The 26,626-nt window shown below is 38.1% G+C and overlaps 1 protein-coding gene and 1 pseudogene across 1 annotated transcript in view; both read left to right on the top strand.

The window, feature by feature from the left end:
* Nucleotides 1-24,265, top strand: part of LOC107688444 (ras-responsive element-binding protein 1-like) — a 39,260-nt pseudogene extending 14,995 nt beyond the window's left edge.
* Nucleotides 24,266-26,243: 1,978 nt separating this feature from the next.
* The window catches only part of LOC107688531 (serine/threonine-protein kinase RIO1-like), a 9,285-nt gene continuing 8,902 nt past the window's right edge, over nt 26,244-26,626 (top strand). The window contains 1 exon segment of the mRNA XM_016486222.1: nt 26,244-26,451. Within this exon segment, the coding sequence (XP_016341708.1) occupies nt 26,430-26,451 (22 nt within the window). The 5' untranslated portion in view covers nt 26,244-26,429.

The following is a 26,626-nucleotide window of genomic DNA, read 5'->3' as shown; positions in this document are numbered from 1 at the left end:
TCTAAAAACATTGTTCGTGCATTGTTACAGATTTCTCATCAGTTTTCTCATCATATTTTCACCAACAATATGGTTTGAATCTAATCTTTTAATTATCATTGTTTTTGTCTCATTGCTTTTTGACAAAATCAAAAAACCTCAACATGAACACAAAACAAAACCTTTATCAAAAACTTTATTAAGAGAAGACACAAAAGTGCAAAAGGGAACAAAATGGGGAACTCAAACTTGTACAGCAGCATGAGCTCCATCATTAGCTCCATCATCAGTATCTCAGTAGCTTCTTTTCTGTATAAAATGTGCACTCTAACCCTCATCACATGAAAGACTGTCAGACCCACATATGTTTTTCCTGACTGGATAATTTGGTATAAGCCTGTTTTGTGCATCCTGACAATCCTAAGCTCCATCCATCTGCCTTCCATCCATCTCCATAACGTCATCCGCCACTCCATCCTGTCTCTATCCCCTCATCCTCATGCTCTTCTGTCTCCTTTTGTTCCTGGGTCCTTTAATACCAGCTCTTGTGATATGCTGTTGCAGTAGTAATATTCCCTACAGATCCTGCACTCACCAGAAAGGAAACTTGGCAGTGTGTGTGACTTTGTGTTATGTGATGGCAGCGCGTTTCAGTTTACCAGCTCAACAAGAGGCCTGAGGCTGGATCTCTCCTGTTACCTTTACACTACAGAAAGCACATCTGAAATGATGTCACTCTTTCTCATGTGGCCTTTTCAGGTCGCTGTCACTTCCCGGACCTCGCCTCATGGGAAAACATGCTCTGAATCCACTATAGCCTGAAGGATTTCTCACTTTAATCCTGAAGGAAATACACCTCACGTTCATTTTCATGCTTACTCAGTGACTCGGCTACCTTTAACTCTTGTTAATGTGTGCTTTTTTAAACATAACACACGCTTTGTTTATACGTCTTTCTTGCGGTGTAACACTTTGCGCTTTGTGTAGTAATTGTGTGTTTTGTTGCTTTCAGTATGAGCAGAGGTCGCTTTCCCTCATCCTGCGCCCGTGACCCTGTGGCTCCATGACCCTGTGACGTGTTTAGCCCAGACCTTAAAATAGGTAAATATGCAAAAGACACCTGACACTACTGACTCCTCTGTGTGTGTGTGTGTGTGTGTGTGTGTGAGGTTGCAACATAGGTGTTGGGTTCAGATGTCAGGCCTATGACAGATCTCTTAATCCATACACTGTTAAAATGTTTCTAATTTTTACAGGAAAAATGTAAAGATGCTTCAGTAAAATCCAGTTAATTAGTTACCTTACCATATATGGTGCACCATTGTAAATGGTTTAATATAGCATAAAATGTCATTTTAAATTACTGTAAAATGTATAGTTTTTACAAGTAAATTTCTATATAATTTACAGTGAGAAACAGTAAAATGACATTTCCAGAAGTTTCTGCACATGTTTTTATATTTTATGCCCTGATGGTATTTTTTCTTTGTGTGTATATGGCCATTTACCATGAACTCTGGTTCATCATCTGGATTTCCATTGTACCACCCATATTATAATGATTGTTATATTAAAGAGTTAGTTCACCCAAAAATTAAAATTAGCCCATGATTTACTCACCCTCAAGGCATCCTCCTAGGTGTATGTGACTTTCTGTTTTCAGACGAATCCAATCGGAGTTATATAAAAAAATGTCCTGGCTCTTCCAAGCTTTATAATGGCAGTGAATGGCTGTTATTTTTCAACAGTCCAAAAGAAGACCGATAAAGTGCATCAATTCATCATGAAAGGTGACCCATACAGCTCCAGGAGGTTAATAAAGGCCTCCTGAAGCAATTTAATGCGTTTTTGTAAGAAAAATATCCATATTTAAAACTAACAAACAGTAATCTCTAGATTTTTTTTGCAATGTAGGCATAAAATATTTAAAATAAAATTAGTATTTTACTAGCACATCTGTGTGGATAGTCAGGAGGTGTTGCTCAACCTCCATTAAGAGATTAGTTGACCCAAATATACTCTGTCATCATTTATTCACCTTATTGTCATTATAAACATGAATGACTTACTTCTGTGGAACACAAAGGGAGATATTTTGAGGAACTCTGGCAACCAAACAATATTGAACCCAATTGACTCTCTTTGTACAGACAAAAAGACATTTTTCAAAATGTTATGCTTCACAGAATAAAGAAAATCAAACAGGTTTGGGATGACATGATAAATGATGACAGAATTTTTATTTGGGGGTAAATTATCCATTTAAGGCCCTTAAAATATTCCTCACAGTGCGCATGTTGGTATATAGACAGAGCATCTTTATTTAGATGTCAGCGCGTTGCAGATTAAGATGTGGATTTTCCAAAATTAGACAGAGAAAGAGAGGAGTGGTTGAGTGACTGAGATGGAGGATGGTCTGTAAGATGGAGGATGATAACAGGGAAGAACAGGGGAGCTCTGCAGTGTAGAGGAAGCAAAGGAGAAGAATGGCTCAACATTCCCTAGAACTTCCCAGCCACCACACCAAACAGGAAATACACAAGTTCTGTGTACTTATGAATGAAAAGAGGAACAAAACAGTCAAGAACACTCTGTATGAAAGCATAAATCTACTGTGAGCATTCATGCAGTATGGGGGCAATCCTTGGGATTTGGGTTTGAGAATGTTTATTGCTGTGCTCCAACACCTAGTGGGGCAATCCCAGAATCCATTGCAACAAGCTCAGTGAAAAAAAATTGTGGTGGAAGTTGGTTATTTTTTCATTTCGACATTGTAAGGATGCTGCTTTGAGAAGGTATTGGACCAGAGCTAATATTTTCTTCAGAGTTTCTATGGATGAGCCTATATGCCTCTTTTTCTGATTCCTGTTGTCCTGTTGCTTCACCTTGAAGTGTGAGTGTGTAAAAGAGAGTGATGGTCCAGGGCAGATGGACTCATCATTATCCAGTGTTATCTGTTCCCAGTAGGAGGGAAGGTCTATATAATCCCCACACTCCCATTAACTAAGACACTTTTATAGCCTGTAGATGTAGGAGGTCATGTGCTTGCCAGGACAGTGCCTTTTAGAGCATCAGCACTCCTTTATTCCATTTATCCTTTTTGTTCTTGACATGTATAAAGTGTCTTGAATTATTACTGCTTACATTACTATTATTATTGCTCGTATTTACTTTACATAGCTTTAACATAATTTTAAACAAACCGGTGGTCTCATAGCAACACCTTGGCATCCGCTCCCACAACATTAAAACACTGCAGCAGCATGTTTTTGTTTACTTGTACACTACTGTTCAAAAGTGTGGAGTTAGTAAGATTATTTTTAAAGAGAATTCATATTTTTATTCAGCAAGAGCGCATTAAATTGATCAAAATAACAGTAAAAACAAAAAGATAAATGCTCAAATAAATAAATGAATTTTCTCTTCATAAAAGAATTCTGATAAAAATGCATCACAGTTTCCACAAAAATGTTAATTAGCACAACTTTTTTCAAGCATTGATAATAATAAGAAATGTTTCTTGAGGAGCAAATCAGCATATTAGAATCATTTCTAATAGATCATTCATGTGGCACTGAAGACTAGAGTAATGAAATTAAAGATTCGGCTTTGCCATCCCAGGTATAAATTACATTTGAAAATGTATTCAAATGAAAATATATTAAAAATATATATAAAAAAAAATGAAAAGTTATTTTAAGTTGTAATAATATTTAACAATCTTACGGTTTACTGTATTTTTTATCAAATAAATGCAGGCTTGGTGAGCATAAGAAAATTATTTCAAAAACATTTTAAAAAATCTTACCGACCACAAACTTTTGAATGGTATTGCCTATTGCTTTTTGAATTATACTTTTGTATTCTGCGTTTACCTCCTGCCAGTTCATTTAATTTTCTGCCTCTCATATACCAAATATCTTGTCATAATATTAGTCCTATGTGCCATATGATGATATGTTTAACTGTGATGTCCATCTGTCATTATTAGCTCCAGTGGCTAATGAATTACTGTCTTTAAGCCTGATCCTCTCAATTAGTCCAAAGATGCTTGGCTAATAACAGCTCATTAATCTCAGATAATTTCTGGATCTATGCTGTATTGCCATCTCAGCTCACAACACTTATATCCAGCATCTGTGATGCTGATAACTGTATTGAGGCTTTGCATACTCTAAGGGGGAAGTCGTGGCCTAATGGTTAGAGAGTCGGACTCGTAACCCAAAGGTTGCGGGTTCGAGTCTCGTACCAGCAGGGATTGTGGATGGGGGGAGTGAATGTACAACGCTCTTTCCCACCTTCAATACCACGACTGAGGTGCCCTTGAGCAAGGCACCGAACCCCCAACTGCTCCCCGGGCGCCGCAGCAAAAAAAAAAGTGTGTTCACGGTATGTGTGTTCACTGCTGTGTGTGTGCACTTTGGATGGGATAAATGCAGAGCACTAATTCCGAGTATGGGTCACCATACTTGGCCACATGTCACTTCACTCACTAAATGATCATTTATCCTTTTTATTCTTATTCTTCTTAAAAATACTCAATAGGTGTGTTTCCATTACAGATTTGCTCAAAACTTTTGCAATATTTTATAAATATCGATAAATCTATTGCAAAATGGTGGCATTTCCATTAACCAATGTTATGCGACTAAAACGTAATTTTTTTTCTCTTGCGATAAGTCATGGCGACAGATGTTGGTAGGTTTACGCATTTCGTAGCCACCGCACTAGCCATTATTTTTAATTGGAAGGAGATGTATGCGTGTATCTTTAGCAAAGCAGAGCAGAGAGCCACTTCTGCGATGGTTACGTGCCGCGGCGCAGCTGGTATAATCACAAGCATTGACTAGAGTTGCCGCGATCAGCTCTGTTGGCTGTGTTGGAGCCATAATGCGCCACAGACATGTGCAGTGTAAATAAGGGGTTATCCATCCAAGCATTAATGGCAAGGAAAGCCCCTTATACTTGAGAGTGGCCACATATGGTGTGTTTCTTGGAGGTTATAGTAAATTTAAGAATGATCATGCGATTTTTACGTATATCAGGTGACCTGTAAATGCGGGAAAAAAAAAAATTCCATTGCAGCTTTGCGATTATATTCCTTTTTCAAATTGCCTGAAAAATCAATGCATGCGTAAAAACTTTTTTTGCAATATGTAGGAGTTTTTGCGAAATTGTCGTGTTTCCATTAGGTGTATTTTCAATTTTCAATTTCAATCTGCGCAATTTGAAGGGTAACGGAAACGCAGCTAATGAAATCAGGTTTTTTTCTTTTGAAAGAAATGAATGCATTAATTCAGCACGCAAGCATTGAAATGATCTCAGTGCATTTTTAAATAAATAAATTAGCACAAAGATGCACATCATTGGCTTTAAGTGAAACTTTTTCGGTATCAGGCTTTGAGGGCCTGACAATGATAGCGATCTGCAGCAACACATTGACCAGATGTCATTTGTTTTCAGTGAAAGTGGATGGTTTCTGTCGACATAAGCAACAGCGACCATTGGTGATGCAATTTGGACGTGTTCAGAGTTGAGAAAAGTCTAGCTTAATGCAAATGAGAAGCAAAACTATAGAGATTTCACTGATCTATTTGAGTTGTGGTCAGAATTTGAAGTAATTCGACATGAGTTAATCGTTCATTTTAATTTTGATATGATGCATAGCAATGCTTACTAGCAACCTGGTGACCTGAGGTGTAAAATCTCTTGTCAGTGTAAAAGGTGCATTACACTGCAGAATATGTGCATCTCTTTTCCTCAAAGCTGAATCCTTATAGACATGGAGGATAATCAGACTCCTCCGTCCTCACTTTTCCAACCAGTGGAAGTGCATGAGCAGAGTTTGGGATGGTGGGAGCTGGGAGGGGGATTTCCTACCCTCCCCCTCCAGCAGAGGCGATCACACCCTGCTACTGGGCCGCATGCTTAGAGCAAGAGAGAGTACAGCAGAGAACCGTCTACCCTCCACTGCTCTCACAGCCACTTCCTGCTTTGCCTCTCAACCCAACCCCCTACTGTTCTTCTCTTCACAGCAGAAAGACATTTCTATGTTTCTCCCGTGTGAACATGCAACCAGTCTCTCGACTCTCTTTTCCAGTACTCTCTCTACACTTTTCTCACATTGCACTTTTCTCTCTGTGTTTTCCTCCTTCGCTCCCACGTATGTGTCGTTCATCTTTCTCTCCGTCGTCTCCTCACCCTGCACCACCCCCCTCACTGGTATGGGCCTCTCTCGCTGAAGTATCACACTCCCACAGCTGCCTCAAACAGTCCACAGCCAGTTCTTTTCCTATCTTGACTTTTAGACAGCACAATACATAGAGCTCAGTTCAAATTGAGATGTTTGTGGGACGAATGTCGCTTTTTAAATCCAATATGTACTCTGCTATTTAAATGTTTAGTGTCATTAATTTGCATTAATTGGATGCATTAATTTATCAAAAGTGAAAGTAAAGGCATTTATAATGTTACAAAAGATTCTGTTTGAAATGAATACTGTTCTTTTGAACTTTTCATTAATAAAAGGATCCTTAAAGTATTATGGTTTCCACAAAAATACTGGTAATATTGGTAATAATAAGAAATGTTTCTTGAGCAGGAAATCAGCATAATAGAATGATTTCTGAAGGATCATGTGACACTGAAGACTGGAGTCAAATTCAGCTTTGCCATCACAGGATTAAATTACACTTTAAAAATATATTAAAATAGAAAATGGTTATTTCAAATTGTAATATTACTGTTTTTACTATATTTTAATCAAATTAATCCAGCCTTCATGAGACTTCTTTCAAAAACAACAAATCTTACCGACCACAAACTTTTGAAGAGTAGTATACATACATATAAAAATGTCACATCCAAATCACATCCAAACCTCAGCAGAGCCTTCTCAAAGACTTTATTTTAGTCTTTTTGGTCAGCCATTGAAAGAGACTTATATCCATCATGCATTTACAAACCTAAATAAAAATTTGCTTTAATATCAGGGCCTTTTGCAGTCTTAGCATAGTCATTTTAATGTTCATAATATAGAGTTGTTGTTGTTTTTATTCGTTTTGTCTATTTGAATGTAAGAAAACAATTAAGCACATGTGCTAAAAGAGGAAGTTGACTGATAAAGTTGCTCCTGTAAAACGCACTACAGCTCCTGCAGAGATTAACTGTAACCATTTAGGCAATGATAAGATGATTTCCACATGGCCTCCTTTGCATATGAGAAAAGTAATTTATTAATGGGTGTATCTTTTAAAATTTGTCATATTGAGTTCTGTGTGAGTAACAGATATTCTCTGTTCTTAGAAATGGAAAGTGCCTCCCCTGAGAAGACTGTCAGCAGTGCTGTTGGTGCTGCTGATGTGAATGAACAGTCTCATTTGTCAGAAGAGGCTATGAGCAATCAGTCCTCCACACATATACCAGAACCAGTTGAAGGTAAGATGCCACAGTGGCTCTAAGAGAGACAGTTTATCCAAAAAATAAAGATTCTGTCATTGTTTACTCACTCTTATCTGATTTATAGAAGCAGACTGTGATGGAACGGACAAACCAGAACATGGAGATGATGATGAAGGTGGAGTTAGAACAGAGGAGGAGCTGTCCTCTATCAACTCCATGATGAACACTGTGATGAATGTGGGCCAGATCAATGGAGTTGATTCTGAGCCCACCAAAATATCTCCCAGAAATTCAACCAAATCCCCTTCTGTCAATCGTACTGGGAGAAGAAATCAGGTATAGCAGCAGTTGTTACATATTATATTATGGTTATATATTAGTGCTGTCAAACGATTGCTCACGTTTTTGCTCACATAATATATGTGTACTTTGTATATTTATTATGTATATATAAATAACTTAAATGATTTTAGCAAATGGCTGCAATATAACAAAGAGTGAAAAATTTAAGGGGGTCTGAATACTTTCCGTACCCACTGTATTTACATATAATATAAATTATATGAATATAAATATACATGTAAATATTTTCAAAATATTTACTGTATGTGTGTGCTTTTATATATACATAATGAATATACACAAACATATATTATGTAAACAAAAACTTTTATTTTGGATGCGATTAATCATTTGACAGCACTATTATATATATGAAGGGTTCAGATGCAAAAGCCTCTAAAGTGCCGTTTGAAATTTTCTTCTAAAATGAACATTTTTATCAGCCTCTTGTGTGTAGGTTCAGTAATTTCACTTTAATGGCAATGAATAGTTTTTTTTTCATTGCCATTAAAGTGAAATAACAACATAAACATTGGAGCCTGATAAAAAATACTAATTCACCAGAAATAGTACTTTTTGCCTACTATTTTATGAATACTGTTAATTCAGACATACTATACTACTTTTTCATATGCTAATTTTTGCCTACTGTATAGTTGGGAAGTATGCAATTTTTGATGCAACCCAAATCTCTAAGACCAAGGTTAATCTTCAATAACATATTTCACATTAGAAATAAAATGCAAAATGTTGCCTCTTTAGCTCAAGTGATGCTACAAAAGGCTGGCCCACATTCTAGAGTAAGCAAACACGCGATTGGCTCCTGTTTTTCTACAAGTGGTCCGTCTCGTCTCCCTCGTACTGGCAGTTACATAAACTCAGCTAAATGAGTGGCAACAAATGGTCCTTGCGCTTTCTCAATCCCCCCTTTGTGAGAGCCGATGCTTGCCTTATGCCTTCAATTAAAGTGTGGGATTTTACTGAAACACTTCTCTGTGGAGAAAACAGGTGTTTCAGTCCCCCAGCCCCCTCTGGTATCCCATCCCACAGCCCTAACTGTATTTCCATACGCTGAGAGTGACTCTGCACCACTGCTCGCCTGCAGAAGGTCTTACCCATTGAATTAGTGATGCTCTTCCTCAGCCAGTGCTGTTGTTGTCTGGAGAAACAGATGGAGAGGCCACTTGTTGCTCCATGTGACAAGAGCGCACAACCGCTCCTGCTGCTCTGACACATACTATCTTCATCAGGCAGGCCACATCCTGCATCTGTTTTACCTGTTGTGTTTATCTCTCACTGGGGGACAAATAAATGACTCACTGGGGTTTCGGAGTCATGGGGAGCCACATGTGTTGAGGAGCCGTATTTTTGTTTGATTAATACATAATTACTTAATGTGTTTTCAGGGTCTATGACTCTCATAAGGTGTAATAGTTAAAAATATATAGTTAGTTTAGTTACTAACTATATATAGAAACAGTATGATTTACAAACATTTTGTTATGCTGAACGTATTACAAAAATATATTTATATTTTTTAAAAGAAATGGTTAAATGGTACACCTTAGGTATGATTGCACTGTTAAAAGGCTGCAATGTTTTTGAAATCTAGTCAGATATGTATATAAAACTTAGGGATGCACCGATAGCATTTTTTTTGGCCGATGCTGATACCAATACCGATTTTAACAAAAAACTATTGGCTGATTCCGATACCGATACCGATATTGGTCAATTGCATAAAGCAGGGCTTAAAAGAAAGAAGAAGAAAAAAAAGATTGGTTCACTCCGAGCAGAATCAGTATTTGAACGTTTCTGTTCCTGCGTTCCTCTGTGAAACCGGTTTGAGTAGAAAACATACCGGTTAATAATGTTATTTTTTAAACTTTTTCTTTGCCAATAATAATAATAAAAATAATAAAGTACAGCCGCAGTGTTTAATTTACTCAAAAAGAAAAAAAATCATGAAGAGTCTTGAATGATCTCTCTTAATCATAGCCAATACAGCATCGTCTTTTCTAGATTTACCAAAGACCAAATGTATTAAACAAAAGAAAAAACTGTCAACGCAATAAAAACATTAAATCATTTTTTTTTCAAGATATTTAAAAATGTTGCAGCATGGATTAAAAAAAACCTGCTACTCCTATAAGCGTTAATTTTGAGAGGAAAAAAACTGCCTAAATTAGTAGGCTGTACGTTGCATTTTATTATTACATTCAGAAATAATGATGGTAAATAAAAGCTAAAATACAACTAAAATAATGGTAAATAAAAGCAAAATTACAAACACAATTAGGCTATTTTAGTTCCCTTCTATCCACAACAAATCCTCTAAAGTTGTATTTAGACTAAATATAAGCGTCAGGCCAAAACGAATTAATTTAAAAACGAAACTGAAGCCTACCTCTCTCATTCTGCATGAATCCAAATGTTTCAGTATTCGCGAAGTATCTGGATGCTAACCTGTTATTTATTATATAAACTATAGGCTTTGTTCTTCACTCGCATTAACGACGTAATTCCGTAAACTTCAGAGTGCGTTACAATTATCCGAAACTCAGCACAATTTTTTTTCTTTCGTTTTGTTAATCTGTTAATGATTTGAAGTGAAATATATTTTGTGTATATAGGCCTATATATTCCTTTTTATGTAGCCTATATAGTTTTATTCTGTTTTCTCCATTCACAGAAATGCTGCAGGTGCGTGATGTGACCTTGTGTGAATCTGTGTTCTACACTGGTTTCAAGCAAAAAGCTGCATATTACCTGCCATTCATTCTCACTTAAATGTAGGCCTAATGCTTGGCGGTTCATGACATATCCTCAGATAAACTCTAACGCCGGTGTATTGCCATTGCGACTTACCTATGATGAATTTACAGCTGAGAGCGGGCATTTCACTCGTTGGATGCGTCAGCATTACATTTGCATATGGCCATACTATGCCGCCTGACAAACTATATTTTGTACAGATTTTATTTTGTTTTGGCAAGTATTTAATTATTTTGCCCAGAGAAAAACGTTGGATTATGCAACAGACATGCAACTCGTTGTCTCCATGCAGTTAATTAATAAACCATCGGTATCGGACCTTTTCATGCTATTTCCGATATGCCGATGACTTTAAAATAATAAAAAATTGGCCGATACATCAGTGCATCCCTAATAAAACTATATAAACTATATACTAAATAACTATGTACTTTAATTGCAACTAAAATGTGTTTTGTCTTTTTGTCTGCTACAGGAAGTCAAAGACGAACGCTCAAGCTTCATTTGCCCCCTGTGTAACAAAAACTGCATGACACAGCACCAGCTCACCATGCATATCAGACAGGTGCACACTCCCTCTTACACAAACACACCAGAACATCCCTACATGTACACCTGTTTACTGAACCACAACAGTTTGTCTTAAAATCAGAATTTTACTGAAACTGAACATGTTATATAGACTGTATATCAGTATGTTCACGTCTGTGCCTCGTTTTTTCCTCCAGCATAACACAGATAGTGGGGGAACTGACCACTCCTGCAGTATCTGTGGGAAGGCTTTGAGCTCAGCCAGTTCTTTGGACCGCCACATGCTGGTTCACAGTGGAGAGAGGCCACACAAGTGTGTGATATGTAATCAGACTTTCACTACCAATGGAAACATGCACAGGTAAATGGTCAGACAGTGTTTTTAAAATGGTAGATGTTTAACTTTTATGTAAGTGTAGACTAGCCTTTTCACTGGCGCACAATGATACACAATAGAGTATCCTATTTCCTGTTTAGCTGCATGGAGGTTTTCATTAATATATCGCTAAAAGTGAAACTCTGTCAACAGAATATGTGGAATAATGTTCAGTACCAAAGAAAATCATTTTGATTCATCACTAAGTTTTTGTTCAAATCAAAAATATTGGTTACAATAACACACCTCTATTGGAAATAAGCATTACGCAGGGTTTAAAAGCCAAAATGTGAAGCTTTTATTTTTGTTAAAGAGCATTTAGGAAATATAATTATATAATGTTTATAATTTAAGCTGTAGCATTGTCTAAATCATCCTTTTTGAAGTGAAGACACTTGTTTATACTCTATTTAAATAGTGCTTTTCTGGTGCTTTTTTGATCATTGTCTATTGGATATAACTTTACTCATAATCAAACTTTACAAGGTCAGTAAGCAACTTGATTTCCACTAGTCTTATGTCGAAATGTGTTTGTCTTTTGGCTGTACTTCAAAACACTCCGTACTTTGTTTAATATATTTTTAAGTGTATTTTAGTGTGTATCTTAATGGTCTGGCATTACTTTCATTGTAAGTGGCGTTACTTACTGTAAATACCATTTTTGCGCTTACCTTTGACAAGTCAAAAGGTAAACTGTGGTAATCAACATTGTCATAGATGCTGTTTATAGAGCTTAATTTGTACTGAACACATTACATTTCTTTAAACAGAAGAGAAAGGGTTTATGAGTTGATGAAAAGCTAATAATTAATGTATCAAAATGTAAATAAATAACTGTAAAATAAAAACTATCAAAATATAACACTAAAAAAAGATGAAATATTCTGTTTGCATGCATGCCATGTGATCATTGTCTGACATCAGAGAACCTTTAACATGCAAATACATTGTTACAGTTTTTCTCAATCGATTTGACACTTTTCTTCAATGCAGTGTACTTGTTCTCAAAACATTTAACACAGCCATCCAAACGCAAAATTATCTTAACCAAACAGTTCAACTTTACTGCAAAATGAAGCACTGCAATTTTTTCTAGTAATGCAATTACTAAATGTAAATATTAACATCAAATCTATAGGTGTGTTCTCTACTGATTATAAAATACATTCGGTTGTAGATGCACAAATATGCTAATGAAAATACATGTTTATTGCAATTCTTTAACAGGGAGTTTAGCTTTATATATATTGTGTATATCTAAACTAAATAAAAATTGTTATCCAACACCTGCTATCACCCATGAGAAAAAACGAACTGCCCCTTTAAACTTAAAATCTGTTTGTGCCACCTTTAGCAGCAAGAACTGCAAACAAACTTTTCTGACAACTACAGATCAGTCTTTTACAGCACAGTGGTGGAAATATCTGGAAGAGAATTTCATTGCATTTGATCTACACTACATATTTGCTGCGCTTGCATCATAGGATGCCCGCCCCCCAGCTTCTCTAAGGGAGAGGCCATGATTTTTTTTTTCCATGGTCAATTAGGGTAATTCTGATTTCATTTGAAATTCATCTGCACCTTCTACCTCTCCTTCCACCCTGTTGTCCACTTCCTCTCTGTCCATGTCTTCTTACAGTTTCTCCTCATGCTCTTTCGACTACACGAATGCCCTCCTCTCTACTCATCTCTTCTCCCTTTCCTTTTCCTCTCCTCATTTCTCACATCTCCGTCTCTGCTCACCTCTTTCTGCCTGTTCCACTCTTCTTCTTCTCTCTCATTACACCCCACTCCACCTGATAGACTTACACCTCTTTCTTGAAAAAATGTAGATTTTTCCCCAGTGGGTTAAGGGTTTAAAATATTGCATAAATTACATTTGGTTGAAATGCTTGTACTGAAACATTTTGCATTCTACCTGTAATAAAACTGCTAAATGTTTTGGGCCACACTAGTAGGAAGCATTTGAGCTGTGTTTATGATAAATGTGCATAACAGTGACTGTAAAATATGTATTTTAGGGATGGAAATGACATTTTTATATTTGGGACATGGTAATTGCGCTACTTTGGGCTGTTTTATTTATTACTGGCATGGGCTTGGGATGCACAATTAAAATGATGTAATAGTTGTGATCATTATTTTACCTTCCATGATCATTCAGACTTGATCAGGTGCAGTACTGACACTCTGTCAAGTCTGCATCAAATCAAGCACTCCGTAATCACAGGTAAACTGTCTGATCAGTCAGATGTTTGTCATGAGAAGTGTTCCACAAAACAGCTATGGTTTGCAGACAGTTATAAGAGTTGATGTTACAAATATGTCTTTTGAATATACTGTGTGAACTCATTGCCTCGTTAGCTAGGAGAGTTTTATTTTCCCTCCTCAATAAGTTTTGTCAGTTGTTTTGTTTATTGGTCTAATTTTTGTTTCTTGGGTTGCATTGGTTAGTCACTCAATTAATTCTCTTGTGCTTCGTTCCCCCCTTCTGAATTATGTTGTATTGATAAGGAGTTATCACAAAGTAAGTCTGTTTAGTTGTGCTATCTTACAATCAATATATAGTAAATGTAGGTTAAAGTGTTGCCGATGTAACCGGTTAAAACTTGGACTGGCGATGAGGTCTTAAATGTATGGAAAGAGTCTTAAAGAAGGTCTTAAAAGGTATTAAATTTAACTCCATGATTCCTGTATATACCCTGATTTATATTTTATTAATATTATTATTATTTTGCATATTCATTCTTGCTCTTTGTATACTTTCCCTTTTATTATTACTCTAAAGCAATTGTGATAAATGTGTAAACGATTAGGAAAACTGCATTTCCTGTGTTGAGTGTATGATTAACCGAATAGTTATCAGTTTAGGGCCAATCGAAAATATGTTCATTTGATCGAATGACAAATTACAGAGTTTTGTTTGTTGTGTTTGGACAAATAGTACATAAATGTTTGTGATTTGTGTAAAACATTTTTTCAGATATTTTAAAGTATTGGTTGGTTGTATTAACTATTGTGAAAACATTTGAGAGTTTTGTGCACATTGTTTTGAGAAAATTATTTGCATGATTTGTAATTTGTATAAAATGAATGAAAACGTACAATCTGCTCTGGACAATTACAAAGTATTCAGATCACTGTGTTAACTGTTTTGAGAACAGTGATCTGAGTTTGGAGACTGAGAAAAACTGTAAATTATTGGAATATTAACTTAAAATCTTAAGGGGAATACATCAAATAAATGGCTTAGGTCCAGGGCGTTCGACTGACAAAAATGTTTGATGCAGGAAAAAATCGAAATACTTCCAAGCATTATATTCATACCACTTTTAGGTTTCAAATGTGTTAAACTGCATCATTGGTGACCTAAAGAAATAATTGTAACAAAATGTTGTGTGTGCACAGGTTGCATGCTGCATTACTAAAGTAGTTGTTGGTATGTGGTGGAGGAGGGTACGGAGGGAGGGTCGGGAGGGATGAAGGAATGTCTGCATGTGATGTGAGAGGCCTAAATCTCAAGGCTGACTGATATTGATGGCTGTGCTGGCTTCTTTCTTTCATGTCACCTATATTTGGAAAGATGGTTCTGTGTCCATGCTTTCTTTTCATGTGTCTTTGTGGTGGAGGAGGGTTTGATGTGTGACTCTTTTTGTTTGTGTTGATGGGATGTGCATAGAGGGCTTCCTTGTGCAGTTGAGACATGCAAGCATTCCAGATGGGGGTGGAAGAAGTTTGTGTGAGTGAGAGAGGGAAAACAGGCAGGGGGCAGGGAGAGGGGTGCTGAAAATATTTTTTGGATGGCACATTATGGATTTTTTGGGTCATTTTTAACCGTATCGTTTCATATATTACATAACAAAAACAGCTTTGCTTGGCATGTTAAATCATGCAGCTGAGCCGTTTTTCCCACACTGCCCTCTGGCAATATTGATGAGGCACTGCAGAAGGAAACATTTACTCAGTGCATCAACTAGTAACTTCAAACACAAAACCACAATGTGATTAAGTGCCATGTGACAAGAAATTGCAAGAACTGTAATTATGGTTGCGTGATAACATAATTATGCTGATACTGTTTCAGTCTGTAAGGTATCGACATGGTTTTTTGCTGTGGCCAGAGACATGAGATGGAACAGGATTCAGGCTGTCAGGGTTGGGTCCACATGTGGGTGACCATCACTCTGCCTCTCTGCTATTAATATCTTTGACTGCAGAATGTAAAACAAGATTCTTACCACTGGGTCTGCTGACATTTATCCTCCCTTTCCAGTTACATACAGAGTGCAGACAATTAATTCTACACACCACAATGCAATACACATTTAATTTGAAAACGTGCACGCCATACATATGCTCTGTAGACCTATTTGGTCAACCGTTTTCTATGAAACACAACTGCACATAAGCATCAGGGGCCTTGTATCTGGTTGAACCTGAAAGGTGGGTTTGTTTCTGTGTAAGTGTAGGAGGGTGAGAGGTGCGCACGTTCCAGCATGTCGTAATGCGACTCCCAGCACTTTGCCTCCACACATTACCTCTGACCTCTGCTGGCCATATAATTGCATTTCCCACCACCTGGTCACTCCTCTCTGTATTTTGCATGCTTTAATTATTGAAGTATTCCAGTGGCCCCGGTGCCATCACATCACAGAGAATGTTTTACATGGATGAGGCTAAAGATTTAAATGAACCCTCATTATTGTCATTTTTACAATTAAATTAAAACAGTTAATTCATTAATTAATTTTAGAATTAATTTTAAATTTTAAATTGTATATATTGATCTATACAATAAATTTACAGTAATGAAAATGAGACTTTGCATTACAATAATGAGAATTGAGGTTAATTCACATTAAGTGTTCTGAAGAATTGTCACAATGCAAACTATCTTTTATTTTATTTTGGACACCTCAAATCCTCAAATGCAGGCTACAATACATTAAATGCAAATATATCAGTAAGGAGCGCCTATGCATGTTGCATTAAATAAAGCATTTTAATTTCTCTTATTTTTATGATGGATGTCAATAGACGGAACTTGGTCTGAGTTTAGTTATGTATTTCTGCAGGCACATGAAAATTCATGAAAAGGATGCAAACAGTATTCCTACCCCTAGTTCTTCCCTACTAAACAAGCGCCGACGACTCCCTACTAAGAAGAAGCCCAGTGTAGAGGATGAAGTGGAGCAGGCTGAGGAGCCGCCAGTTAAAAAGGTACATTTCCACCCTTCTTTATGTCTGTTTCAGTAAAAACAGTCAAATAGTGTAAATGACTTTTGGAATTTATTATGCCCGTACCTCTGACTTTTTATGAAAACAAATCGTCTTGTTTTAGGTGATGTTGGTGCAAAAGTCAGGAGAGGATGATTCTGTTAAGAGTGAAGAAGAGATCCTTCACTGCCCCATCTGCTTTAAGACATTCAACTGTAAATATGATCTGGAAACACACATGGAGACACATCCTGACACTACACTTGGGTAGGCTCCGGACGTTGTATTCCTGTGTATATATCTAATATATATACTGTTTCTGACTGTTTTCTCTAATCCTAGGTGTAATATTTGTTGCATTACCTTTCGCACACACCGGGGTCTTCTGCGTCATAACACCGCCATTCATAAGCAGCTCCCTACTGACCCCTCTGGACAACCCTTTATTCAGAATAACCCCTCCATCCCTCTGGGGTTTGGTGACTTGGCTTTCATTGACTTCAGCTGTCAAAAATTTCCCCAAATTGCACAGGTAAAGACTTACATTAGAAATACATTAGATGAGATAGAATTACTTTATTTCTTTTTTGGATGATGACAGATGATAATTTGTTTTATTTATTCAGGTCTGGTGTGAGACTAATTTGCGCAGATGCTCTAGCAAGTTCCATAAATTTGTTTGTGAAGTCTGCAACAAGGCCTTCCCTCTTCAGCAGTCTCTGGATCTCCACAAATCCTCACACAAAAGTAGCGCAGACACCAGCACTGAAACTCAGGAACATAACGCAGATGGTGTTATGGATGCACCCAAAGTTAACTCCCATTCCACGGATTCCAAGGAGGTCAATGAACTAGTACCACATGTTGATAGTACCAGTTCAGATGGAAAAAACTGTTTCTTGGAGTGCCTGGGTCTCCAACACTCCTCCTTGGTCAAACCAGAGAAATCAGAAGAGCAAATTCAGCAGGAAATTTTAGACAGCATTCGCTTAATTCGCATTGAGCCACCTTCAACTAATCTACCTCAAGAAAACAGCAACAATCTCGGCGTCTCAATTTTGGAACCCGTCTCTCTTCAAGCCATGAACAAGAACGCCGCCCTTGGCCTCCTGTCGCTACAGCCGCTCCATGGTGTTGTCAGTAGTGGTGTGTTTGTCCCAATAAGTGGTCAAGCTACAGTGGAGCTGGCAGACATTGAACAAATCCTTAAGCTCGCAGCCTCTGTGCCACCTCAGATGTCTTTGTCTATGCTTGCCAAAGGTCTGGGCAGTCCTCTACAGGTGGACCCCAAACAGATTGCTTCTCTGAAGCAAAAGCCCTTAATCACTCCTCGATCCAGTATGGGTGCCTCCACGCCCCCTCCTCCTGTCATGAACGCCCAACAGGCCTCATCGGGCAACATCAGTCCTAGCCTTCCACCCCAAACAGGTCAACAAGTGAGAACTGCCAGACAATCACCAGCCTCCTCTTCATCCTCAACCTCGTCCTCTCCTACCAACTGGGAGCCTACTCAACTGGGGCCAGATGTCATAGGAAACATGATTATCTCGTATGAAACTGGAAAGCAAGAAGAGTTTGATGGCAAGGAGAAGGAATCAAGAGGCAAGAAGATGGCCAAGACCGAGTACCCTTGTCGGTTCTGCAAGGAAGTTTTTTCCTTCTTAGGCGGCCTCCAGGCTCATATGCGTCACCATCTGGGAGCGTCACCGTACCAGTGCACCATTTGTAGCTACTCCGCTCCTGACAAAGCAACGCTGATTCGACATTTTAGAACGCACAGCGGCGAGCGGCCATATGTCTGCCGCCTCTGTCACTACCCTTTCACTGTATAGGCTAACTGTGAGTGCGCAAGAAACACATGAAGAACACACGCAAAGACATCGAGAAAAACATTGAATATGTAACCACCTCCTCTACTGTAAGTGGTGTAATCGGAGGCACCACACTAGACCTCCTTGATACAGCTGGTGCCAGTAACACATCTTGCCGATTTTGCGGGGAGGACCTTAAGAACTACAGAGCACTTCAGATTCACCTGCGAACGCACAATGGATGTCAGCGGAAGCCATTTGAGTGTAAGCAATGTGGGGTGGCGTTTCTCGCTAAAAGGAACTGCATTCACCATTTGCTAAAGCACCACCCAGATGTTCCAGAGCGGGAAATTGAAGAACACATCAAAAGTCTTGTACCGGTTGGAGGAGATGCCACCGCTCAAGCCAGCCCTCCAACCTCAAATGGGCTGGTTAACAGCACCGTTCCTCAGAATGTAGGTCCCTACGCTGGACCTGTTGAGGACCACGACCAGCCTTTGGATTTCTCTAGCAAATCTCAAAAAACAATTGCTTCAAATGTTAAACTTGAAGTAACAACATCTCCTCTGTTTAACGACTGCTCTATGGAGCCCATTGATCTCTCAATACCTAAGGATCCTGAGAAGAAGAGAATGACGAAAGAACAACCTCAGAGCATGTCCCTGAATCAACAAGACCTCAAGAAAGAACAGACCCTGGAAACGACCCCTGGACTTCTCGCAGCTCTCCCAGTCTCCATTTCTAGCCTGGCCTCTGCTCTATCCAGTGACCTTACTAAGCCTTTTACTCGCTTGAAGCCATTGCTACCAAAACCATCTTCTGTTTCCAGTACTGAAATGCCACCGCTGGCCTCCATTGCCCAGATCATCTCGTCTGTGTCGGCTACTCCAGTGTTGATCGAAACAGGAATAGATGGCAAAAACAGTGTTAGTGCAATGGATTTTAATACACTAAGTGAGAAGAAGGGCACTACCAAACTGGATTCCATTCAAAATGGCTCTTCTGGTGACTCAAAGAAGAGAGGCAAGAAGAGACCGTTTCAGGAAGAGATCTGTGATCCGAGAACGCCAGCAGGTTGTGGCATTGACTTGGAGTCAAGTGGAGAGTTTCCCAGTGTGGAGAAAATGCTAGCTACCACCGACTCAAATAAATTCAGCCCCTACTTACAACCTAGTCAGATGGAGCCAATGAAGGAAGAGAAAGAGAAGCAGTCCGTCAATGAGGAGGCAAAAGAGGGACGAAAGGATAAGCCAAAGAAACCTTCACAGAACAAAGGAAAGAAGAATGCTTATTCCAATTCAGTGCAGAAAATGACCTGCCCATACTGTCCACGTCTATTCCCTTGGGCTAGCTCATTGCAAAGGCATATGCTAACACACACAGGTGAGACACTGTTTACAATTCATAAATTATGCCATAAAGCACTTTATTTACTTTTTTATTTACTCTATCATACAATACAATGAGCTACATACCATTCTTAGGAAAGTGGAGTTTACAGAAAATGTTGTACAGTATTTCATTTGTCAGCCATTTAGCTGGAATCATTCTACAACCATTAAATAGATCTTGAATAATTCTCACAGCAGTGCAGAAAGAGTAAACAAACATGCTAAAGTTGGATGTGTTGATTAGCTTTGAAATTCATTCACTGTCTATAATTATTTACACTGCAAGGATGCATTAAATTGATCAACAGTGACAGTAAAAACATTTTAAAGGTGGGGTAAGTGATTTCTGGTAGCCAATGTTGATATTTCAAATCACCAAATCAAACACGCCCCTACCCCCAAAAGGGTCTCGCCCCTATTTTGATAGCTCCGCCCCACACATGTGTACGCAAACCAGGCAACGATTATGGCAGAATCTGCAGTGCCAGCTGGCTGAGGGTATGATGTCATCAATAAGTGAAAGCAATGTGTGTTACTATGGTAATACAGGTCGAATGTGTTTTGGTAGCACTGTTTGTTTTAACGTGCATATATTTTTAAACAGCATATATTAGTTCTGTGAAACAAAGCAAAACCAGTGTTACTCACCTATCGAAAAGAAACAGGCCTTCCTGCACCTTGAGTTCTCTCCAGCGCTCGAAAGCTGATCCGATATTTACATAGGTCCTACTTCTTGCCTTATCATAAGCCTTCTTTTGTTCCGCAAACGTTTTCCTCTTTTGTTTTTTATCCACCATCTCTATCTTTCTGTCGTCGCTCGGCTTGGCTAATGTCAGTACTGTGCACTGAGCGCTCTCTCCTCCACATCATGAGTAGGCACGCCCCTTACTGCTGATTGTCTACAAGTTTGTTTTGATACTCGGCCCGACTCAGTTTTCTAAAGCGTTTTTGAAAAAATACATACCCCACATTTAAATGTTACAAAAGATTTTTTTTTATTAAATTCTGTTCATTTGAACTTTCTGTATTTTTCAGAGAATCCTAAAAAAATGCATTATGGCTTCCACAAAAATATTAAGCAGCACAACTGTTTTCAACATTGAATATAATAAGAAATATTTATCGTGCAACAAATCAGTATGTGATGTGATGATGTGAAATCAGATGATGTGACACTGAAGACTGGAGTAATGGCTGCTAAAAATTCAGTCTTCACGGAAATAAATTACATTTTAAAATATATTCAAATAGAAAACATATATTTTAAATTGTAATAATATTTCACAGTATTACTGTTTTCACTGTGTTTTTAATCGAATGAATGCAGCCATAGTGAGCATTAGAAATATCTTTCAAAAACAAAAAAATAATCTTACCGACCCCAAACTTTTGAATGTATTACATTATATATTAATTTTTGTATTTTATCCAATGTATTTGAGTCAATAAAGTTTTGTTTCTCTCTTCAGAGTGTTACAGTTTTGTGCATTGATTTCACAGGTCAGAAGCCATATCCTTGTCCTCAGTGTGAGTCATTCTTCTCCACAAAGTCAAACTGTGAGCGCCACCTGCTCCGCAAACATGGAATATCTAATCGGACTCTTCAAAACAGTGGATCTGAACCCAAACCTAAGGCTGACGAAGGATCCCAAGGAAGTACTAGTACTATTGGTCAGTAACATTATATTATATATGAATATTTAGCACTAATGGTCTTGCATATATACTGTATGAAGTAAGATCAGTTAACATTTTTTGTCCAGAAATGTGCTGATTTAAATTTTGAGATGAAGGGTTGATGGTTCTTTCATGGTGTATTGTAATTTAGTGTGTTTTCTGTGTAGCAACAAGACTTTTCATATTGCAATATTATAATATAATTGAATATTATTACATCATTGTGAACTTGTGTATGCAAAGCAGTGCAATGTGTATAGTGCTTAACAAGCTTTTCTTGTCTTGGTAGAGAGTGTATCTGACACTGAACCTCCTGTAACCAGAGATATTGTGGATCTGAGCTCTGTCAACCCCAAACAAGAGGAGAAAGCTTCATCTCCAGAACAAGCACCAGATCAAACAGGACAATCAGCCGCTGAACAAACAGACAGCATCTCAGACCCAAACCAAACACAGCTAGCAGAGGGAAGCCCGGAGGGAGTAGAAAATAATGATGATGACTCTCAAAGCAATAATAGTCTTGATATGAATCTCGCCAACAAGCTTGTAGACTTCAAGCTTTCTGGAACAGAGCAGCACCAGCCTAAATCAACTGCTGAACCGGTTTCTCCACCAGATGAGTTCCCACACACCTGTGCATCCTGCAAGAAGACTTTTCGCCATGCAGCCACCCTCAGCCGGCACCAGAAAACTCACATTCAGGAGGTCCAGCCAGAGGATGGAGGCAAAAAGGGAAGACGCCAACCTGCTTCTCGAAACCCAGTCACAGTGCCCAGAAAGGAGCTGGAGCTGGAGCTGGAGCTGGAGCTGGAGGCAAAGTTAGAAGATGATGAAAAGGACGAGAACAGCAGCTGTGTGGAAAGTGGTGCTGATGAGGAGGAGAAGGAGAGGGAAGAGATGAGTGATGATGAAGAAGAGGCTGCTTCCTTAGAGCTCAGGGCTTTGGAAGAGGAGGGCAACCCTGCTGGAGGCAAAACCGACAAGAGGAAGAAGATCTGTGCTGTGTGCAGCAAACGCTTCTGGAGCCTGCAAGACTTGACCAGACACATGCGCTCACATACTGGTAAGATCTGGAGCATTTTACTGGTATTATTTACTATCCTCAATTTATTAAAGGGATAGTTCATCCAAAAATTAAAATTCTGTCATTAATTACTCGCCCTCATGTCGTTCCAAACCCGTAAGACCTCCGTTCATCTTCAGAACACAAATGAATATATTTTTGATGAATTCTGACAGCTCTCTGACCCTCCCATAGACAGCAATGTAATTACCACGATCAAGGTCCAGAAACGTAGCAAGGACATCTTTAAAATAATCCATGTGACATCAGGGGTTCAACCGTAATTTTACGAAGCTACGAGAATACTTTTTGTGCGCAAAGAAAAAAAATAACGACTTTATTCAACAATTTGTCTCCTCTGCGTCACCCTGGTGCCATTTTGGAGAGCATCACATACGTAAACAACGTATGCTGTTCTGTGTCAGCTGCGCCATGCGGATACGTTGTTTTCATTCAGATCAAAGCGTAAACAATGTAGAAAACGTATCCCCTTGGTGCAGCTGACACAGAACAGCATACGTTGTTTACGTTCAGTGGATACTCTCCAAAATGGCACCAGGGTGACGCAGAGGAGACAAATAGTTGAATAAAGTCGTTTTTATTATCTTTGCGCACAAAAAGTATTCTCGTACCTTCGTAAAATTACAGTTAAACCACTGATGTCACATGGATTATTTTAACAATGTCCTTGCTACGTTTCTGAACCTTGATCGTGGTAATTACATTGCTGTCTATGGGAGCGTCAGAGAACTCTCGAAATTCATCAAAAATATCTTCATTTTTGTTCCGAAGATAAAAGGAGCTCTTACGGGTTTGGAACGACATGAGGGTGAGTAATTAATGACAGAATTTTCATTTTTGGGTGAACTATCCCTTTAACACAATTAAAATATAAGAGTTGATGCATCTAACATGACCCTTGTTGTTGTAGGTGAGCGGCCTTATAAGTGCCAAACCTGTCACCGCACCTTCACCCTGAAGCACAGTCTGGTGAGGCATCAACGCGTCCACCAGAAACCCACAGATGAGGCAGAAATAAATGAAGAAATGGATGGAGCAAGAGATAACGGTGAAATGCTGGAGGGAAAAGAGGTTAGGTGTTCATCTGCAAGTCAAAGTGAAGCAACAGCTCCAATCCAGAGTGAGAATGAATGTGAGAAAGCAGGAGCACCTCAAGAAGAAGAGAGTGAAGGACATGTGGAGGAAAATCAGCATCCTGAAGATTCATCCATGGAGATGAATTCTGCTGAAGAACCTCGCAAAGAATCTCAGCCGGATGGGGCTGAACAGGAGGACCATCAAACATCAGGCTGTGATCCAGAACTCACAAAAATCAGTGTCCATAGCTGTACAGCAGCTCAGGAAATGACGGAGACACCCGATCAGTGAAGAGAAAATTCACTGTTGATTTTGTGCCATAGTTATCAAGCTTCCACAAACACTAGGAGTTGCAAAGCCTGGCTTCTGCCGATATTTGTCTTATACAGTGTGCATGACCGATTTTGAAGACAGATTTTGAAGCACAGTGATCCTTCTGATGCCTTAATGCTTTTTTCTAAAGATCTGGATCAACACATAACTGGACAGTAGCAATTTTAATCCTATTTATATGATTTTTAATGAATCATATAAAGCCTTTATATCAATAAATTAGAAGCATTTGTATGATGAACAGAAGATTTATATATCAGCATTAAATTGTATTATTCTTAAGTCAGTTTCTGTATGTTTTTAGTATCTGTATGGAGTTGTTTGGTTTCTTTTTTTGTCTTATGGATTTGAAGAGCTCAAGTGCCTGACTCATTTTCATTTTCAAGATTGGCTGAATACATTTTGGATAGAATTGCTGTTTAGCTCTGTAATTTTTATTTTGGGTGATCGTCGGCCAATCAGTTTATCGGCAATATTTGCCCATTCTTTGTATATTATCCTCCAGCTTTGAGCCTCATTGACAAATGTTGCAGAAGACATGTACAAGTGGCTGGGAAGCTTGAAACAGCGCCTTCTGGTGGCGCAGAGTGTGAAGTATTATATTATAAGGCCTGTGCATCAGAGAGAAGAGTGCTTCTGAGAGTCACGCATTATGTATTTAATGTCAGTGTGATTCAGAGTACATTTGATGTATCTTTAAAGTGTGATTTGCCTTCTTGGTTTTCCCCCTAGGATTCATTTTGACTTCAACACTGGTGATCACACTAAAAATACAACACTTTTTTTTCTTTTTATCCGGTAGATATCGGTTCTAAAAAGGAATCTAAAATGTATCCCTTATACTGGTTTATGTAGAAGGGATATCAATCTTCCCTAAAACAAAACAAAACAAAAATTGTACAGTTTTACATTAGTTGTTGCAATTAAGTGACTTGAATAACCCCTGAAGCCCACACAAAACTGCATTTGAGATTCAATGAATTTGAAGTCCTCTCAGTGGCAAAATGTTTGCTAGTTTTCATACATTTTGAAAGCTGTGAGTTTGGATTTAAAACCAATTGAAACATTGTAAATGAACTGGTCTTTATATTTGTTGAAACATTTTTCTTTCTTTTGTTTTTGTGTAATGATGTTTGTACTTGTAAATGTGTACAAGTGCGTGTGGGTGTGCACAGTCATATGGATAGAAAACACTGAACATTTTATGCAGGTATTTATTGATCAGTCTAGGGTGTGTGGATGTAATTTTGAAAAGCCATGTAGAATCCAATTTGTGCAGCGAGGAGAATCAAAAAGATGAATGTTGTTTGAGATTGTGAGGTTCTCTGCATTTTCAGATACTTTGTACATTCAGATGCTTTAGATAATTATATCTTTTGTGTGTCTTTTTGTTTGTCAGCTAATGAAACCTTCTACCAGTTCAACTATCTATTCATTTGAGAGCATTGAACCATAGAGTATGATTTGATGGGTTTGACATTATGATTATAAAAAGAATGATTTTTGCATGTTGATCTAATTTGAATTTCTCAGTTATTCTCGTTCTCAGGGGCTTTTCAAAATCTGTGTATCTGTCTGGTGTATAAAATGCAAGCTCTGTTCACTACACTACATTTAAGAGCATTTGACTGAATTTGGTCTCTATGTTTAGGCCTAATTGTACCAAACCTTTTCTGCAAAAATTCTGCAAATTGTAATTAATTCAGATATCAGTGACCATGTTTGTCAGATGGATTGCAAATACCTGTCAGATCAATTCAGATGTAGAGTAGACAACTCCTTGATTTTGCTTTTTCCACCTTGTTTTTTCAACCCTGTAAAGCGAAGAAATCATCCAATCAATAAATGTACACTAAGAAAGAGTGAGAAATTCAGTTCTATTTTTTCTGTCTATATTTGTTCTTAATTAAAACTTTTTATATTATATTAACATTAATATTGTTATAGTATTATTCATATTTAATACTATTATTATTTAACTTAAATTATATAAAGGTGATTGTGGCCAGTAAATAGTAATTGTTTGATAATTATAAATAAAAATGTAGTATTAGCAACGTCATATCAACCATCCAGAACATCCTAGCAACCTCTCTGCCTACATACGTTTGATATCAGCAATGTATCTTTATGAAGTACAATAATTCATAAATGATTAACCTGCTGAAAATGGGTGCTTAATTTAGCGTTTCGAGTTCTCTCTTTGAGCCTTCTCAGCACCCGTAATTACCCACATTGCTGGAAGTGGGAGTACGCTGGTGTGCGTGCGTGCGTGCGTGCGTGCGTGCTGTTGGTATGCAAGCATGTTTTGACAGTGTTCGGTCAGTTCCTTTACATTCTCTTTTTTTTTGTTGAGATATATTTTAAGGATTCGGGCGTTTTCTTTAATTAAAGTTGGAGCACCGCGATGTATCAGGTTGTACCAGGGCAGTTTGATGGCGCGGACGAGACGGGGAGGTATGAAACTTCATTCACTTAAATTGATAGAGGCAATATTAGTCATTAGTCATATTAACGTTACAGGGTTCAACGATCATGAAAAATAATATACTGGCACATTTACATTGGTTAACTTATGATCATGATTTATATTACATTAATAATGAGTCATATACACACCAAAAAGAGAATA

Source organism: Sinocyclocheilus anshuiensis, unplaced genomic scaffold, assembly GCF_001515605.1.
Source record: "Sinocyclocheilus anshuiensis isolate Anshui unplaced genomic scaffold, SAMN03320099.WGS_v1.1 scaffold329, whole genome shotgun sequence".
Taxonomy (NCBI): Eukaryota; Metazoa; Chordata; class Actinopteri; order Cypriniformes; family Cyprinidae; genus Sinocyclocheilus; species Sinocyclocheilus anshuiensis.
This window is presented reverse-complemented; position numbering and strand designations above follow the sequence as displayed.